Source organism: Salvelinus namaycush, chromosome 29 (assembly GCF_016432855.1).
Source record: "Salvelinus namaycush isolate Seneca chromosome 29, SaNama_1.0, whole genome shotgun sequence".
Lineage (NCBI taxonomy): Eukaryota > Metazoa > Chordata > Actinopteri > Salmoniformes > Salmonidae > Salvelinus > Salvelinus namaycush.
In genome coordinates, this window is record NC_052335.1 from 15,412,482 (window position 1) to 15,430,703 (window position 18,222).

The window sequence follows — 18,222 nt, forward strand, 5'->3', positions numbered from 1 at the left end:
CAAAGGCCCACAGACAGACAGACAGACAGGCAGACAGACAGTTGTAAACAGATCAATGATAAACAGCATGTCCAACTCACATCAAACTCCAGCAGTGTGTCGATCTGGGTCTGCAGGACGGGCATGCCTTTTAACAGCTTGTCTGGAGCCATTGTCCTCATCACCCCTTCAGCACTGTGGAGGAAACACACAGGGAAAGCATAACGAGGGCCTCATGGATGAGGTAAATTACAAAATGTCCTCAGTGATGAGGTGAATGACAGTATGAGGTGGGCCTCAGTGACGAGGTGAATGACAGTACGGGGTGGGCCTCAGTGACGAGGTGAACGACAGGTGGGCCTCAGTGACGAGGTGAACGACAGTACGAGGTGGGCCTCAGTGACGAGGTGAACGACAGGTGGGCCTCAGTGACGAAGAGAGACAGGGAAGTGACTGACCCTTTCTTGACTTTGGTGAAGTCGAAAGCCATCTGGCGGTAGGCAAAGGCCCTCTCATTGAGGTAGCGGCCGTAACGTCTGATGAACGTAGACATGTCATAGCCTAGAGAAAGAAGAGAGCACCACATTCATGTCACACCAAAGGTAAAGCTCCTGATGAAATGTAAAGGCCATTCAGTTTTGCAAGTCGTGTATCTGATTGTAGAGGAGTTTTGAAGGGGATTGAAGGGGAGGGTTGCAGTAGCTCTTTTTCTTGTTTACGTTAGGATGAGAGACAGTACGATGAGACAGGGGATCTATAATGAGACCAGGGCAAGACACTGGTGACAAGCGCAGGAAATAGCAATCAGAGGCAGGAAGCAGTTTAGTGTGCGTGTGAATGTGCGTGCAAGAGTGCATGGATGTGTGTACAGATGTAGGATCTCCATTTGAGCCAGTTTGCTACAGAGGAAAATAATCATACAGCAACAGGAAATGTGAATTATTATGTGGACTATAATTAATGGACATTTTGGTAGGGGTTGATACCTGATTTTCCCTTACGAAAATGTATGAAATTTCAAAGTGGAAATTAAAAACTTCAGAAGCCTTTTTAAACCTCAAATACACTACAAGTTTGAAATGTCCAGCATTGCAGGAAAGTTCTCCTGCAACAGGGTGATCTTGTTGTGGTTCTTAATGTTTTTCCCCATAATCCTGGACTATCAGACCACCATTTTATTACGTTTGCAATCGCAACAAATAATCTGTTCAGACCCCAACCAAGGATCATCAAAAGCCGTGCTATAAATTCTCGGACAACCCAAAGATTCCTAGATGCCCTTCCAGACTCCCTCCACCTACCCAAGGACGTCAGAATAAAAAATCACTTAACCACCTAACTGAGGAACTTAATTTAACCTTGTATAATACCCTGGATGCAGTCGCACCCCTAAAAACAAAAAACATTTGTCATAAGAAACTAGCTCCCTGGTATACAGAAAATACCCGAGCTCTGAAGCAAGCTTCCAGAAAATTGGAATGTAAATGGCGCTACACCACACTGGAAGTCTTCCGACTAGCTTGGCTAGACAGTACCGTGCAGTATCGAAGAGCCCTCACTGCTGCTCGATCATCCTATTTTTCCAACTTAATTGAGGAAAATAAGAACAATACTAAAAAAAAAATTGATACTGTCGCAAAGCTAACTAAAAAGCAGCATTCCCCAAGAGACAACGACTTTCACTTCAGCAGTGATAAATTCATGAACTTCTTTGAGGAAAAGATCATGATCATTAGAAAGCAAATTACGGACTCCTCTTTAAATCTGCGTATTCCTCCAAAGCTCAGTTGTCCTGAATCTGCACAACACTTCCTGGACCTAGGATCAAGGGAGACACTCAAGTTTTTTAATACTATATCTCTTGACACATTGATGAAAATAGTCATGGCCTCTAAACCTTCAAGCTGCATACTGGATCCTATTCCAACTAAACTACTGAAAGAGCTGCTTCCTGTGCTTGACCCTCCTATATTGAACATAATAAACGTCTCTTTATCCACCGGATGTGTACCAAACTCACTAAAAGTGTCAGTAATAAAGCCTCTCTTGAAAAAGCCAAACCTTGACCCAGAAAATATATATATTTTTTAAATTGGCCTGTACCCGAAACTTCCATTCCTCTCAAAACAAAATGAAAAAGCTGTTGCGCAGCAACTCACTGCCTTTCTGAAGACAGACAATGTATATGAAATGCTTCAGTCTGGTGTTAGACCCCATCATAGCACTGAGACTGCACTTGTGAAGTTGGTAAATGACCTTTTAATGGTGTCAGACCGAGGCTCTGCATCTGTCCTCGTGCTCCTACACTTTAGTACTGCTTTTGATACCATTGGCCACCACAGTCTTTTGGAGAGATTGGAAACCCAAATTGGTCTACACCGACAAGTTCTGGCCTGGCTTAGATCTTATCTGTCAGAAAGATATCAGTTTGTCTCTGTAGATGGTTTGTCCTCTGACAAATCAACTGTAAATTCCGGTGTTCCTCAACGCTCCGTTTTAGGACCACTATTGTTTTCACTATGTATTTTACCTCTTGGTAATGTCATTTGGAAACGTGTTAACTTTCACTGCTATGTGGACGACACACAGCTGTACATTTTGATGAAACATGGTGAAACCCCAAAATTGCCCTCCCTGGAAGCCTGTGTTTCAGACATAAGGAAGTGGATGGCGGAAAATGTTCTACTTTTAAACTCGGAAAAAACAGAGATGCTAGTTCTAGGTCCCAAGAAACAAAGATCTTGTGTTGAATCTGACAATTAATCGTAATGGTTGTGCAGTCGTCTCAAATAAAACTGAAGGACCTCGGCGTTACTCTGGACCCTGATCTCTCTTTTGACGAACATACCAAGACTGCTTCAAGGACAGCTTTTTTCCATCTACGTAACATTGCAAAAATCAGAAACTTTCTGTCCAAAAATGATGCAGAAAAATGTATCCTTGCTTTTGTCAATTCTAGGTTAGACTACTGCAATGCTCTACTTTCCGGCTACCCGGATAAAGCACTAAATAAACTTCAGTTAGTGCTAAACACGGCTGCTAGAATCTCGACTAGAACCAAACATTTTTATCATATTCCTCCAGTGCTAGCCTCTCTACACTGGCTTCCTGTTAAGGCAAGGGCTGATTTCAAGGTGTTACTGCTAACCTACAAAGCATTACATAGGCTTGCTCCTAGCTATCTTTACGATTTGGTCTTGCGGTAGATACCTACACGTATGCTACTGTCACAAGACGCAGGCCTCCTTATTGTCCCTAGAATTTCTAACCAAACAGCTGGAGGCAGGGCTTCCTCCTATGGAGATCAATTTTCATGGAATGGTCTGCCTATCCATGTGAGAGACGCAGACTCGGTCTCAACCTTTAAGTCTTTACTGAAGACTCATCTCTTCAGTAGGTCCTATGATTGAGTGTTGTCTGGCCCAGGAGTGTGAAGGTGAACGGAAAGGCACTGGAGATACGAACCGCCCTTGCTGTCTTTGCCTGGCCGGTTCCCCTCTCTCCACTGGGATTCTCTGCCTCAAACCCTATTACAGGGGCTGAGTCACTGGCTTACTGGTGCTCTTCCATGCCGTCCCTAGGAGGGGTGCGTCACTTGAGTGGGTTGAGTCACTGATGTTATCTTCCTGTCCGGGTTCGTGCCGTGGGGATGGCAAAGTGGGTGGGGTTATATCCTGTCTGTTTGGCCCTGTCTGGGGGTATCTTCGGACAGGGCCACAGTGTCTCCCGACCCCTCCTGTCTCAGCCTCCAGTATTTATGCTGCAATAATTTGTGTCGGGGGGCTAGGGTCAGTCTGTTATATCTGAAGTATTTCTCCTGTCCCCAGTCCACCTGGTCGTGCTGCTGCTCCAGTTTCAACTGTTCTGCCTGCGGCTATGGAACCCTGACCTGTTCACCGGACGTGCTACCTTATCCCAGACCTGCTGTTTTCAACTCTCTAGAGACAGCAGGAGCGAGAGATACTGACCTGAGCCAACTGACATTTACTCCTGAAGTGCTGACCTGTTGCACTCTCTACAACCACAATGATTATTATTATTATTATTATTATTATTTGAACCAGCTGGTTATCTATGAACATTTGAACATCTTGGCCATGTTCCGTTATAATCTCCACCCGGCACAGCCAGAAGAGGACTGGCCACCCTTCATAGCCTGGTTCTAGGTTTCTTCCTAGGTTCCGGCCTTTCAAGGGAGTTTTTCCTAGCCACCGTGCTTCTACATCTGCATTGCTTGCTGTTTGGGGTTTTAGGTTGGGTTTCTGTACAGCACTTTGTGACATCAGCTGATATAAGAAGGGATTTATAAATACATTTGATTGATTGAATGATTGATTAAGATCCCACATCTGTACACGTACAGTACTATGTTTCGCGTGCGCACATTGCATGCTTGCTATTGTTCATTATGTAATTATAAGGCCAGTAATTTCCTCTCTTTCCAGATGGCCCGTCTCCTCCTGTCTCCTTCAAATCCCTCCTGTCTCTGCCTCTCCTCCTGTCTCTGCCTCTCCTCCTGTCTCTGCCTCTCCTCCTGTCTCTGCCTCTCCTCCTGTCTCTGCTTTATAAGTACATGTGATTGATTATTTAAGATCCCACATCTGTACACGTACAGTACTATGTTTCGCGTGTGCACATTGCATGCTTGCTCCTGTTCATTATGTAATTATAAGGCCAGTAATTTCCTCTCTTTCCAGATGGTCCGTCTCCTCCTATCCTCCTGTCTCCTCCTGTCTCTGCCTCTCCTCCTGTCTCCTCCTGTCTCTGCCTCTCCTCCTGTCTCTGCCTCTCCTCCTGTCTCTGCCTCTCCTCCTGTCTCCTCCTGTCTCTGCCTCTCCTCCGCCTCTCCTCCTGTCTCTGCCTCTCCTCCGCCTCTCCTCCTGTCTCCTCCTGTCTCTGCCTCTCCTCCTGTCTCCTCCTGTCTCCGCCTCTCCTCCTGTCTCCTCCTGTCTCCTCCTGTGTCCGCCTCTCCTCCTGTCTCCTCCTGTCTCCGCCTCTCCTCCTGTCTCCGCCTCTCCTCCTGTCTCCTCCTGTCTCTGCCTCTCCTCCTGTCTCTGCCTCTCCTCCTGTCTCCTCCTGTCTCTGCCTCTCCTCCTGTCTCCTCCTGTCTCTGCCTCTCCTCCTGTCTCCGCCTCTCCTCCTGTCTCCTCCTGTCTCTGCCTCTCCTCCTGTCTCCTCCTGTCTCTGCCTCTCCTCCTGTCTCCTCCTGTCTCTGCCTCTCCTCCTGTCTCCTTCTGTCTCTGCCTCTCCTCCTGTCTCCGCCTCTCCTCCTGTCTCCTCCTGTCTCTGCCTCTCCTCCTGTCTCTGCCTCTCCTCCTGTCTCTGCCTCTCCTCCTGTCTCCGCATGTCTCCACCTCTCTCTGCCTCTCCTCCTGTCTCCACCTCTCTCTGCCTCTCCTCCTGTCTCCACCTCTCTCTGCCTCTCCTCCTGTCTCCACCTCTCTCTGCCTCTCCTCCTGTCTCCACCTCTCTCTGCCTCTCTTCCTGTCTCCACCTCTCTCTGCCTCTCCTCCTGTCTCCACCTCTCTCTGCCTCTCCTCCCGTCTCCACCTCTCTCTGCCTCTCCTCCTGTCTCCACCTCTCTCTGCCTCTCCTCCCGTCTCCACCTCTCTCTGCCTCTCCTCCTGTCTCCACCTCTCTCTGCCTCTCATCCTGTCTCCACCTCTCTCTGCCTCTCTTCCTGTCTCCACCTCTCTCTGCCTCTCCTCCTGTCTCCATCTCTCTCTACCTCTCTCTGCCTCTCCTCCCGTCTCCTCCTGTCTCTGCCTCTCCTCCCGTCTCCTCCTGTCTCTGCCTCTCCTCCTGTCTCCGCCTCTCCTCCTGTCTCCGCCTCTCCTCCTGTCTCCGCCTCTCCTCCTGTCTCCGCCTCTCCTAATGTCTCCGCCTCTCCTCCTGTCTCCACCTCTCCTCTTCTCTCTGCCTCTTCTCTCTGCCTCTCCTCTCTGCCTCTCCTCCTGTCTCCGCCTCTTCTCATGTCTCCGCCTCTCCTCCTGTCTCCTCCTGTCTCTGCCTCTCCTCCTGTCTCCTCCTGTCTCTGCCTCTCCTCCTGTCTCCTCCTGTCTCCGCCTCTCCTCCTGTCTCCTCCTGTGTCCGCCTCTCCTCCTGTCTCCGCCTCTCCTCCTGTCTCCTCCTGTCTCTGCCTCTCCTCCTGTCTCCTCCTGTCTCTGCCTCTCCTCCTGTGTCCGCCTCTCCTCCTGTCTCCTCCTGTCTCTGCCTCTCCTCCTGTCTCCGCCTCTCCTCCTGTCTCCTCCTGTCTCTGCCTCTCCTCCTGTCTCCTCCTGTCTCTGCCTCTCCTCCTGTCTCCTCCTGTCTCTGCCTCTCCTCCTGTCTCTGCCTCTCCTCCTGTCTCCTCCTGTCTCCGCCTCTCCTCCTGTCTCCGCCTCTCCTCCTGTCTCCTCCTGTCTCTGCCTCTCCTCCTGTCTCCTCCTGTCTCTGCCTCTCCTCCTGTCTCCGCCTCTCCTCCTGTCTCCTCCTGTCTCTGCCTCTCCTCCTGTCTCCTCCTGTCTCTGCCTCTCCTCCTGTCTCCTCCTGTCTCTGCCTCTCCTCCTGTCTCCTCCTGTCTCTGCCTCTCCTCCTGTCTCCTCCTGTGTCCGCCTCTCCTCCTGTCTCCTCCTGTCTCCGCCTCTCCTCCTGTCTCCGCCTCTCCTCCTGTCTCCTCCTGTCTCTGCCTCTCCTCCTGTCTCCTCCTGTCTCTGCCTCTCCTCCTGTCTCCGCCTCTCCTCCTGTCTCCTCCTGTCTCTGCCTCTCCTCCTGTCTCCTCCTGTCTCTGCCTCTCCTCCTGTCTCCTCCTGTCTCTGCCTCTCCTCCTGTCTCCTCCTGTCTCTGCCTCTCCTCCTGTCTCCTCCTGTCTCTGCCTCTCCTCCTGTCTCCGCCTCTCCTCCTGTCTCCTCCTGTCTCTGCCTCTCCTCCTGTCTCCTCCTGTCTCTGCCTCTCCTCCTGTCTCCTCCTGTCTCTGCCTCTCCTCCTGTCTCCTCCTGTCTCTGCCTCTCCTCCTGTCTCTGCCTCTCCTCCTGTCTCTGCCTCTTCTCCTGTCTCCGCCTCTCCTCCTGTCTCTTCTTCTCTCTGCCTCTCCGTCTCTCTATGCCTCTCCTCCCGTCTCCGCCTCTCCTACCATCTCCGCCTCTCTATGCCTCTCCTCCCGTCTCCGCCTCTCTATGCCTCTCCTCCTGTCTCCGCCTCTCTATGCCTCTCCTCCTGTCTCCGCCTCTCCTCCTCTCTCTGCCTCTCCTCCTGTCTCCGCATGTCTCCTCTTCTTTCCGCCTCTCCTCCTGTCTCCGCTTCTCTCTGCCCCACCTCCTGTCTCTTCTTCTCTCTGCCTCTCCTCCTGTCTCTGCCTCTCCTCCCGTCTCCGCCTCTCCTCCCGTCTCCGCTTCTCTCTGTCTCTCCTCCCGTCTCCGCCTCTCTCTTCTTCTCTCTGCCTCTCCTCCCGTCTCCGCTTCTCTCTGCCTCTCTCTGCCTCTCCTCCCGTCTCCACCTCTCTCTGCCTCTCCTCCTGTCTCCACCTCTCTCTGCCTCTCCTCCTGTCTCCACCTCTCTCTGCCTCTCCTCCTGTCTCCACCTCTCTCTGCCTCTCTTCCCGTCTCCACCTCTCTCTGCCTCTCCTCCCGTCTCCACCTCTCTCTGCCTCTCCTCCCGTCTCCTCCTGTCTCCGCCTCTCCTCCTGTCTCCGCCTCTCCTCCTGTCTCCGCCTCTCCTCCTGTCTCCGCCTCTCCTCTTCTCTCTGCCTCTCCTCTTCTCTCTGCCTCTCCTCTCTGCCTCTCCTCCTGTCTCCGCCTCTTCTCCTGTCTCCGCCTCTCCTCCTGTCTCTTCTTCTCTCTGCCTCTCCGCTTCTCTCCGCCTCTCTATGCCTTTCCTCCCGTCTCCGCCTCTCCTCCCGTCTCCGCCTCTCTATGCCTCTCCTCCCGTCTCCGCCTCTCTATGCCTCTCCTCCTGTCTCCGCCTCTCTATGCCTCTCCTCCTGTCTCCGCCTCTCCTCCTCTCTCTGCCTCTCCTCCTGTCTCCGCATGTCTCCTCTTCTTTCCGCCTCTCCTCCTGTCTCCGCTTCTCTCTGCCTCACCTCCTGTCTCCGCTTCTCTCTGCCTCTCCTCCTGTCTCTGCCTCTCCTCCCGTCTCCGCCTCTCCTCCCGTCTCCGCTTCTCTCTGCCTCTCCTCCCGTCTCCGCCTCTCTCTTCTTCTCTCTGCCTCTCCTCCCGTCTCCGCTTCTCTCTGCCTCTCCTCCCGTCTCCGCCTCTCTATGCCTCTCCTCCTGTCTCCGCCTCTCTATGCCTCTCCTCCCATCTCCGCCTCTCTATGCCTCTCCTCCCGTCTCCGCTTCTCTCTCCTCCAGTCTCCTGTTCTTTCCACCTCATGTCTCTTCCCGCCTCTCCTCCTCTCTCCACCTGTCTCTGCCTCTCCTCCTGTCTCCGCCTCTCTCTCCTCCAGTCTCCTGTTCTCCTCCTCCTCTCATCCTCTCCTTCTGTACCTCCAGGTAGTCTCACATCTCATCTACTGTATCCGTTTATGGTCTCAACTGGGAGGGAATCCACCTGCTTCCCTCCACAAACATACAGGAAGTGCACTTACCGTGGGAGCCTGTTTTGTCGATAAAGTTGCTGAGATTGAACAGAGCGGTCCTGGAGGCCAGGTACTGGATGAACCTCTGAGGAAGCAGAATGACAATAAGGCACTGACACTCTGAAACACCTTACAATGAAATAGGCTGATTAAACAAAACCAGAATCCAAGAAAAATAAATCAGGACAATTAAGGCTTATTTACTGAAATAGTCAACTACAAATTGAGTGCTAGTATGTTAGTCCAAAATTGAGACTTTATAATTTACAGTGTGTGAAAGCATGTCTTTTGCAATACAGCAACTTAATATGTAAATATAGCTCCAGACAAACACAATGGTGATTGATAACCATGTTTCAGAACGAGCTCTAGTCTGCAGCAAGACTAATAGCACTGTTTCCAGCACCATGGACAGCCACACTCACAGCTCCCCTGGGATGAATCAAGACAGCCGTGTAGCTGTCCATGGTGCTCAAACAGTCCTAATTGGTTTTTATTGTGGTTGTGCACTAAAATGCTGCCCTCTGACCTCGTTTCCATGGACACACATGTGGTGTGTGGTGACTAGGGCCTTGAAGACAACAATCCAGCTGGCGTTGGTGGCCCTCTCAAACAGAGTGTCGGCCATCTGAGGGATGTTCACGTTGGTCGCATTGGTGGCCGATATCAGATCTGAAATACATACAGATAGGTTTGTTAGTACTGTGGGGAGAGGCTGTTCGTTCAGCTCAGTGAAACTGTTCTCTTATTGATTGTCGATCTGTGAAACGGTCAGACATTTTGAGACAGTAGAATATAGCAGGATTTGTTAGGATATATCAAGGTATTTAAAGAGGGTGAAAATCATGATGAGTAAGTACAATTTCAAAGTGTTAAGACATGCTGACTGCCAAGAAAATATGTAATGTGCTGCCGTAGCTGATAGTGAAGCCTCACCCCAGGTCAAATGAGACTCAGTCTCCCTTGCTCCATTCATGTGCTCTGTGATTTTTGGAGTAGGAGTGCTGGGCTGTGTGTGTGTGTGTGTGTGTGTGTGTGTGTGTGTGTGTGTGTGTGTGTGTGTGTGTGTGTGTGTGTGTGTGTGTGTGTGTGTGTGTGTGTGTGTGTGTGTGTGTGTGTGTATGTGTGTGTGTGTGTGTGTGTGTGTGTATGTGTGTGTGTGTGTGTGGCTTCTGAATGTGTGAAAGCCATAAAACAGCCTCTGGGGGTTGTTCACTTCACTGTGCACCTAGTGGAGCTAGGCATTGCCGAGTCAGACATCCATTTGGGAGTCAGGACACACATACCAAGCCTCAAAGAGCCACCAACACTGCTGGAAAGGATCCAACACACAGATAGAAGTAGTGCACACACACACAGACGAAGAGACATACAAAGAGACATACAGACTGCCATTTAGACAGACTGACCGACAGGTCTGACTCAGAGAGCAATCACCTCAACTCAGCTCTTTGGGATACAGTACATGACAGATTAGCTGCTCGGAAGAGAGAGGGGGATATGAGATGTCATCTGGCCTTTATTGGTATATTTTATCACACTAATGTTAACCAACCATCCCTCCTAGGATCGGGAAGGTTGCTATAAATCATAGCCAAACCATGTTTCTGTACTTCCAAAAGGCGGAAGCTTGTCCTGCCAAGGGATGGAAGGCTGCAATATTATCAATGGTTGACCAACACTGACCAGACTAAAACGAGAGAGGGGATGCATGAGGACGGCTTGTTGGTCATTTCATGGTTAAAGGGCAGGGGCTTTGTCCACAGATTAATATAAATCAGTAAGGAGTCTGGTGTGGTGACCCCTCTCCCAACAGCCACACACACACACACACACACACACACACACACACACACACACACACACACACACACACACACACACACACACACACACACACGACTCCAGTTAGAAGCTTTTGTGTCCAGTTTTTGGTGAATGTTGACTGATGTACTGACTGTACATTCTTATAAAAAACAGGTGCTATCTAGAGCTTGGTTTCAGGTAGAACCCCTCTGTGTTCCATGAAGACCCCTTTCCACAGAGGGACAGCCAAAGAACCCTTTTATGTTCTCTCTCTCCTAAATGTATCTGCATCTCCCAGTAAAACAGTTGGTGATGACAGCCCTTATATTCCTGTCTGTCCCTGCTTTGCTCGGCTCTGTTTCCTACACCACAGCTCAACCATATGTTCCATCTCAACAGGCAACCCTGTGGTGTGGATTTTATGTGTGGAATATTTGTGGCCCACTATTTTGTTTCCCACACAAGCATATGTGTGTTCATACACGCACACACACACACACACACACACACACACACACACACACACACACACACACACACACACACACACACACACACACACACACACACACACACACACACACACACACACACACACACACACACAGAGCCGTGTGTGTGTGTAAGTCTAATGATGATTGACTGATCTAAATAAAGACTCAGTAATCCACAGCAGACAGGAGAGCTGTAAAAATGAACTGGTAGGGGAGTCTATAACAAGGCACACAGGACTGTGTGTGTGCATGTGCGTGTGTGTGTGTGCGTGCATATGTCTACAGACTGCCTGGGTGTGTGTATTGTTGTACTCACACACCAGACTGCTCCGAGGTTAGAGTGACAGGAATAGGCCAGATTAAAATCAGCTAGAAGCCAGCGTATAGGCGCCAACCCATTACCCTAACAACACTCCTATGAGACCACACACACACACACTTGTTAAGCTTGTCCAGAGGTATCAGCTCAATGATTCACTTACCAGATGACTGAAAACGCCTACACACGCACACACACAGACACACGCTGTGTCCATGCATGCGGGTATAGGCTACACTGACCACTAAACCAGTGATTCCTGTCGCATCACTGATCTTCAATGTATTTTTATCATATTGCTCAGAGGGAACAGGTTTGTCAAATTTAACGAACTGTGGAAACAAGAAGAGTCCTATCAAAATGAAATACATTTCAGACATCTCGCTCCTTCAGAGTAAGAACCAATAAAAAACAACATTGAAACCCATTTCTCACTCTGAAACACCAAAACAAGACAGAAAATAGCATTGTAAGGATATGCTACTGCCCAAAATGACTATCTGTTGAAGCACTCTGGAGTCGTTTGCCCTCCACTGTGCCTTCCCAGAACCCCCCTTTGTGTCAGCCCGAGTCTTTGACCCGCTCTACAATCTGTTTCCAAGGCAACCGGACTGCGTCTCAAGGGTCAGCAATCATGACACAATGATGAAGGACAACAACAACTATCTTCTCCGTTACAATGGCTTCACACAAAGACTAGAGGGGTAATGCTTGATGTATCATCACATTGGCACATCAATGTCTGTGGCAAAGTGTATAGGGTCATTGAGACAGACAATATTTCTTATTTCATGTCTAGGCCTTGGGCATTATCTGTGGAATCTATGCGTTATGCCATCAAACTTAAGGCCAAGAGATATGTAATATATAGTACCAGTCAAAAGTTGACACACCTACTCATTCCAGGGTTTTTCTTTATTTGTACTATTTTCTACATTTTAGAATAATAGTGAAGACATCAAAACTATGAAATAACACATATGGAATCATGTAGTAACCAAAATAGTTCAACAAAACCAAATATATTTTAGATTCTTCAAAGTAGACACCCTTTTCCTTGATGACAGCTTTGCACACTCTTGGCATTCTCTCAACCAGCTTCATGAGGTAGTCATATGGAATGCACTTCAATTAACAGGTGTGCCTTGTTAAAAGTTAATTTGTGGAATTTCTCTCCTTCCTAATGAGTTTGAGCCAATCAGTTGTGTTTTGACAAGGTAGGGGTGGTATACAGAAGAAAGCCCTATTTGGTAAAATACATACCTTCTTTATTTGTGCTATATGTATTTTTTTTATTAAATATCAGTATAAATATGGAATGATTAATTATAGAGCATGGTTGATGAACTCGTGGTTTTTGGTTTTCTATTAGAATTATCATGGGTATTTAAAAGCATTATGTGTTCCCCTTCCCTTTACCTATTTAGGTTTTTTGGCAGAATGGGTCTACTAAGCCTCACGTATGGCGGCACCTTACAGTTTTTTGACCGCTACGCCACTAAGCTGCTACTAGTCTATACCTTTTGTTTACAGTTTAAATCTGACCGCTGTGCCTTTGATTACCTATGGAATATAGCCTATGAAATGACCTTTTGTTTGGAAAATGTAGAACTTTGAATTCTCTGTTCTGTGATTGCTTTTGAAGCGCGTCTTACTACAGCGTCACATACCTGTGGCCTCAAGGCAAGTTTGGAATTGGATTATCCCTGAGGAGATGACAAATAATATGCCCTACTGGAGTTTCCAATAATATATTTAGGTTAGACGGAGCCCTTGCCTAAAAATGTTGGCATAATTAAATGTTTTGGTGTTTGAAGAGAATGTTGCCTTGAGGGCATTAACTATGTGGCAAGAAAATACTATAAGGGAGACATTGTGCCCTATATTTATTTAGTTTTGAAGGGCCATGAAATTGATATACACTGTACATGCACTAGGATTAACTGCAAGGCAAGAGACATAGCTACAGGTACTCAACTATCAATGTCACAACACAGACAAGACACAGACAATATCCTTCCACCTGGATAAAGACAGGATCCATTTGCATTGTGCTTGTTTAATCACGCTTATCGTATTTGGTTAACATGTGTAAAAAATAAACTACTATAGTAAACATACACTGAGTATACCAAATATTAGGAACACCTTCCTAATATTGAGTTGCACCCCCTCCCCCATTTTGCCCTCAAAAGGGACGCAATTCGTCAGGGCATGGACTCTACAAGGTGTCGAAAGCATTCCACAGGTACGCTGGCCAATTTTGACTCCAATGCTTCCCACAGTTGTGTCAAGTTGGCTGGATGTCCTTTGGGTGGTGGACCATTCTTGATACACACAGGAAACTGTTGAGTGGGCAAAACCCAGCAGCGTTGCAGTTCTTGACACAAACCGGTATGCCTGGCATCTACTACCATACCCTGTTCAAAGGCACTTAAATATTTTGTCTTGCCCATTCACCCTCTGAATGGCACACATACACCATCCATGTCTCAATTGTCCCAGGCTTAAAGATCCTTCTTTAACCTGTCTCCTCCCTTAACAAGTGACATCAATAAGGGATCATAGCATTCACCTGGTCAGTCTGTGCCATGGAAAGAGCAGGACATATGTGTATTTTGTTGGGTAAGAATCTCCCTTCTCTGGACAGCCATACTCTGAGTTCTCTGCCTCTCTCTGTGCAATGCTATGCTAATCCCCAGCAGTCTCCTGCCTACTTTAGCATTAGCATGGTCACCTTTGGCTGTGTAAATAATAGAGGCCAGTCATTGGCTGATTAATGCATTATTCAGTGGGGAGCGTATCACACGATATAAGTTCTGAGTCTTGCTAGACCTAGCCTGAAACTGGGCCGGCCACCTGACCACACACACAGGCAGAACACCATTCATCCACGACTGCTTTAGTCCGACTCGGGCTGCTAGGCCCTATGCCAGCGATTCATATTGTCTTGTCATGAGGCGGACCCTGAGTCTTTATGGAAGCAGGGCTGATTCAGGGAAAAATGGATACTGGTGAATAAGCAGAATTGGACGTTAAGGTCTATCTGTCTACAGTAGGCCTGCATCTATCTGTTTTCTAGTTGTTGCCCATTTCATTCACACTTGATATAGTGTATATATAGGCTACACCTGTGAAACCAAGTGAGGAAGCTCTTTAGCTTATCAATAACAAAGACAACTACAGTAGCAGACACTGCAGCCGCTGAAGACTTGAAGACATGCACTCCTGCCATATGTATCACTTAACCTGTTTGGGCTGCAGGGGCAGTATTGAGTAGCCGGATAAAAGGTGCCCATTTCAAACGGCCTCGTACTCAATTCTTGCTCGTACAATATGCATATTATTATTACTATTGGATAGAAAACACTCTCTAGTTTCTAAAACCATTTGAATTATATCTGTGAGTAAAACAGAACTCCTTTTGCAGCAAACTTCCTGATAGGAAGTGGAAAATCTGAAATCGATGCTCTCTTCTAGGGCCTGCCTATTAAAGTCCTTGATATTTATTCGTTTAGATGCACTTCATACGTCTTCCACTAGATGTCGACAAGCAGTGAGAGAAGAAATGGAGTGTGTAACTTGATCTGGGCTCGAATAAATGCTCTTTGTATGACGTGTCACCAGTTTCCTGTTTTCTGGAGAGCGCGTCAAGGGACCTGGATTTGCCTTCTGATAAGCTGTCGTTATGGACGACTAATATCTCCGGCTTTGATTTTATTTGATACATGTGACAATATCATCGTAAAGTATGTTTTTTCAATATAGTTTAATCAGATTATTGAAATTTTTTCGGGAGTTTTGCCGTGTTCCGTTCTCTGAGTTTGTTGACGATGAAGAGATTCGCGCCACTTGGCACGTGTGCTTGCTAAATCGAGAGGGAAAAAGGCCGTTCTAAATCCAAACAACGATTGTTCCCGACAAAGGACCCCTTGTACAACATTCTGATGAAAGATCAGCAAAAGTAGGACCCATTTTATGATGCTATTTCATATATCTGTCGAACATGTTGTGCTAGTCGTTTACGCCCAGCTTTTGGGTACTCTCTCGCTATACCTAAGCTGGATGTCGTAATGAAGTTATTTTTAGAATTCTAACACGGCGATTGCATTAAGAACTAGTGTTTCTATCATTTCCTATACAACATGTATTTTTTAGTTATGTTTATGAATAGTTATTTGGTCAGAATATGTGTCAGAAAAAGTGTCAGAAAAATATCCGGACGTTGTGGGAAAAAGATGCTACGTTAGCACAATGTATAACCACTGATTTCAGCTCTAAATATGCACATTTTCGAACAAAACATAAGTGTATGTATAACCTGATGTTATAGGACTGTCATCTGATGAAGCTTATCAAGGTTAGTCAAAAATTATATATCTTTTGCTGGTTTGTTACGATCGCTAACTTTTGCTACTGGGGAATGGCTTGTGTTTCTGGCTATTGTGGTAAGCTAATATAACGCTATATTGTGTTTTCGCTGTAAAACACTTAAGAAATCGGAAATATTGGCTGGATTCACAAGATGCTTGTCTTTCATTTGCTGTACACTATGTATTTTTCAGAAATGTTTTATGATGAGTATTTAGGTATTTGACGTTGGTGTCTGTAATTATTCTGGCTGCTTTCGGTGCAATTTCTGATTGTAGCTGCAATGTAAACTATGATTTATACCTGAAATATGCACATTTTTCGAACAAAACATAGATTTATTGAATAACATGTTATAAGACTGTCATCTGATGAAGTTGTTTGTTGGTTAGTTTGGTTGGTTCTTGGTTAGTTAGGTTGGCTTTGTGCATGCTACCTGTGCTGTGAAAAATGTCTGTCCTTATTTGTATTTGGTGGTGAGCGAACATAAATATACGTGCTGTTTTCGCTGTAAAACATTTTAAACATCGGACATGTTGGCTGGATTCACAAGATGTGTACCTTTCATTTGCTGTATTGGACTTGTTAATGTGTGAAAGTTAAATATTTCTAAAAAATATATTTTGAATTTCGCGCCCTGCACTTGAAGTGGCTGTTGTCATATTGTGGCCGGCCTCGGGCTTGCAGCCAGAAGAAGTTTTTAAGGGAAGCTTGGGAGGTGTAGTGTGCAAGGACAAGTGAACAAGGGAAAATGTAATGTATTGTGACTAGGCCTCTGTGTGAGTCAGTCTGTTTTGAGTTATGACCACCTTTCTCTCCAATCACTGTGAGCTACACATGTAGGATGACTAGGGGTCACCATTGGGGTCATCTCCATGGTAACATCAATACATGGTAGGCCTCTGGTCATGCAGGGCAGGAGCATAGAAATGTAATGCATTGGTTGATGATTCAACAAGCTCTCACAGTCTCACATCAGAATTAGACAACATTTCTAAGTTGTTCCAAACGTCAAATTACTAAGGGTTATAGGTTAAGTTTAGGCATTAAATCAGAACTTTTAAGGTTAGATTTAAGTTTAGGTGTTGACTACGAAATCTTAAGGTTATGTATTAACTCTGAATGGTTAAGGGAAGGGTTGAGATTTGGGATAGTCTTAAAACAAAAATCTCAAAAACAACGTTCTATGCTGGATTCGACCATGCAACGTTTGGCACCAGAGGCATATGTTTACAATGGATGTCAACCATTTTTTCCCATAGATATCTAATCAATTAATGATACAGTGTTCTTCACTTGATAGTGTGTGTGTGGGTGTGTGTGAGAGAGAGAGAAAGGGTGGGGATGAGAATGCACTTACATTCCAGGTGCTTTTTCTTGGGCGCCATCACCTCGTGAGTGGTGGCTTTGCAGACGGCGCGAGATACCTCTGATCCCGTCAACTGGTACTGCGCAGCGGCAATACGATCCGTGAGCGTCTGCCCCGACATTTTCTCCTCGTGTAGTCGACCACCTTAAGAATTTATTTAACCAACGAGAGAAATAAAAGGCGGTCTTGCTACAGGAATACGGGTATCAACGATGCCAGTGCTGTGCGGTCCTCTCCAAATACCCGACGTATAGGCCTGTGACCTTCTGGATGGGCGAACAATTTTCAATATTAGCTCAAATAAATAAATCAAGATTTCATTTGACATTAAATAATTGGGTCACGTTGATGTGTGCTCTGACCTGGGTAGACTTAAACAAGATTGCCTTCTTCCTTCTGTGTCCCGCTATACCGTTCAATTCAGCACCTTGGATAAAGTCACTCTTACGTAACACTACGCTGGAAATACAATGTATTTCCTCAGCCCACAGCAATAAAGCAATAATAAAGAAGCAATCAGGAGATTGAAAACGTTGCGACCGCGCAGCGTTTCTTATCCTTACAATGAATGGGTTTGGCCAAATACATAGAATATTCCGTTATCCGTTTTGCAGGAGCGTCGGATACACGGTCAGTGTTTCCTTCTCCACGACGCACGCAAAAAAGGCAAACCGAAGGAGTAAAATGCACTGGGGGGCTTTCAAAATAACGATTTTGTAGTGACGCACAGTCGGGTCGTTGGTTAAAATCTTCGCTCCGGACGTTTTCTTCTGATCAAGAATGTCTGATAGGCTCGTTGCCCTTCTCTCTCTGTCGACAGCAGATGTGCCTCTAACCCCTGTGGCAAGAGCCAACACTGACCGGCGCACCAATCCAAGGAGGCTGAATAGGCTACTAGGCTATACTGTATGGAGATGTTGGAAATAATTGTGTCTTCCACTCACTCGAATGTATGTTTATTTGGACTATATATCCTCTCCCCCCGTGCAGCGTTAGGACAGGGTCAGGTGACACTTCATTAACAAACCCGACACACGTCCATCCCACGCTCACGGTGGCGCGTTCTTAAAGGGGAATATTCCTAGGCCTACTGTATAGCCTAGCAATCATATCATTAATATGTCAAATGGTTTACGAGTGAGCACTACTGCAATGGTGCAAAATGTTAAAGAGACAGATTTGAACCCATTGCGCACAGGAAGTATATTTTCCAAATGGCACGTGCCCTCATGATGCTACTCGCTCTCCCATCACTACTGTCATCCTTCCCTGCGGTTGTTCACCCTGGTCATTGACACTTTGCCACACACGTATAGGCTTTATTATGCCCT

At 46.9% G+C, this 18,222-nt stretch overlaps 1 protein-coding gene across 1 annotated transcript in view; it reads right to left on the reverse strand.

Moving 5' to 3' along the window:
• LOC120023967 (clathrin coat assembly protein AP180-like) overlaps positions 1-17,012 on the reverse strand; it is a 32,396-nt gene extending 15,384 nt beyond the window's left edge. The window contains exons 1-5 of the mRNA XM_038968066.1: positions 16,883-17,012; positions 9,062-9,204; positions 8,542-8,617; positions 438-540; positions 81-174 (exon numbers count right to left, since the gene is read on the reverse strand). Coding sequence (XP_038823994.1) covers positions 81-174; positions 438-540; positions 8,542-8,617; positions 9,062-9,204; positions 16,883-17,012 — 546 coding nt within the window. The remainder of the gene's footprint in view (positions 1-80; positions 175-437; positions 541-8,541; positions 8,618-9,061; positions 9,205-16,882) is intronic.
• Positions 17,013-18,222: the final 1,210 nt, after the last annotated feature.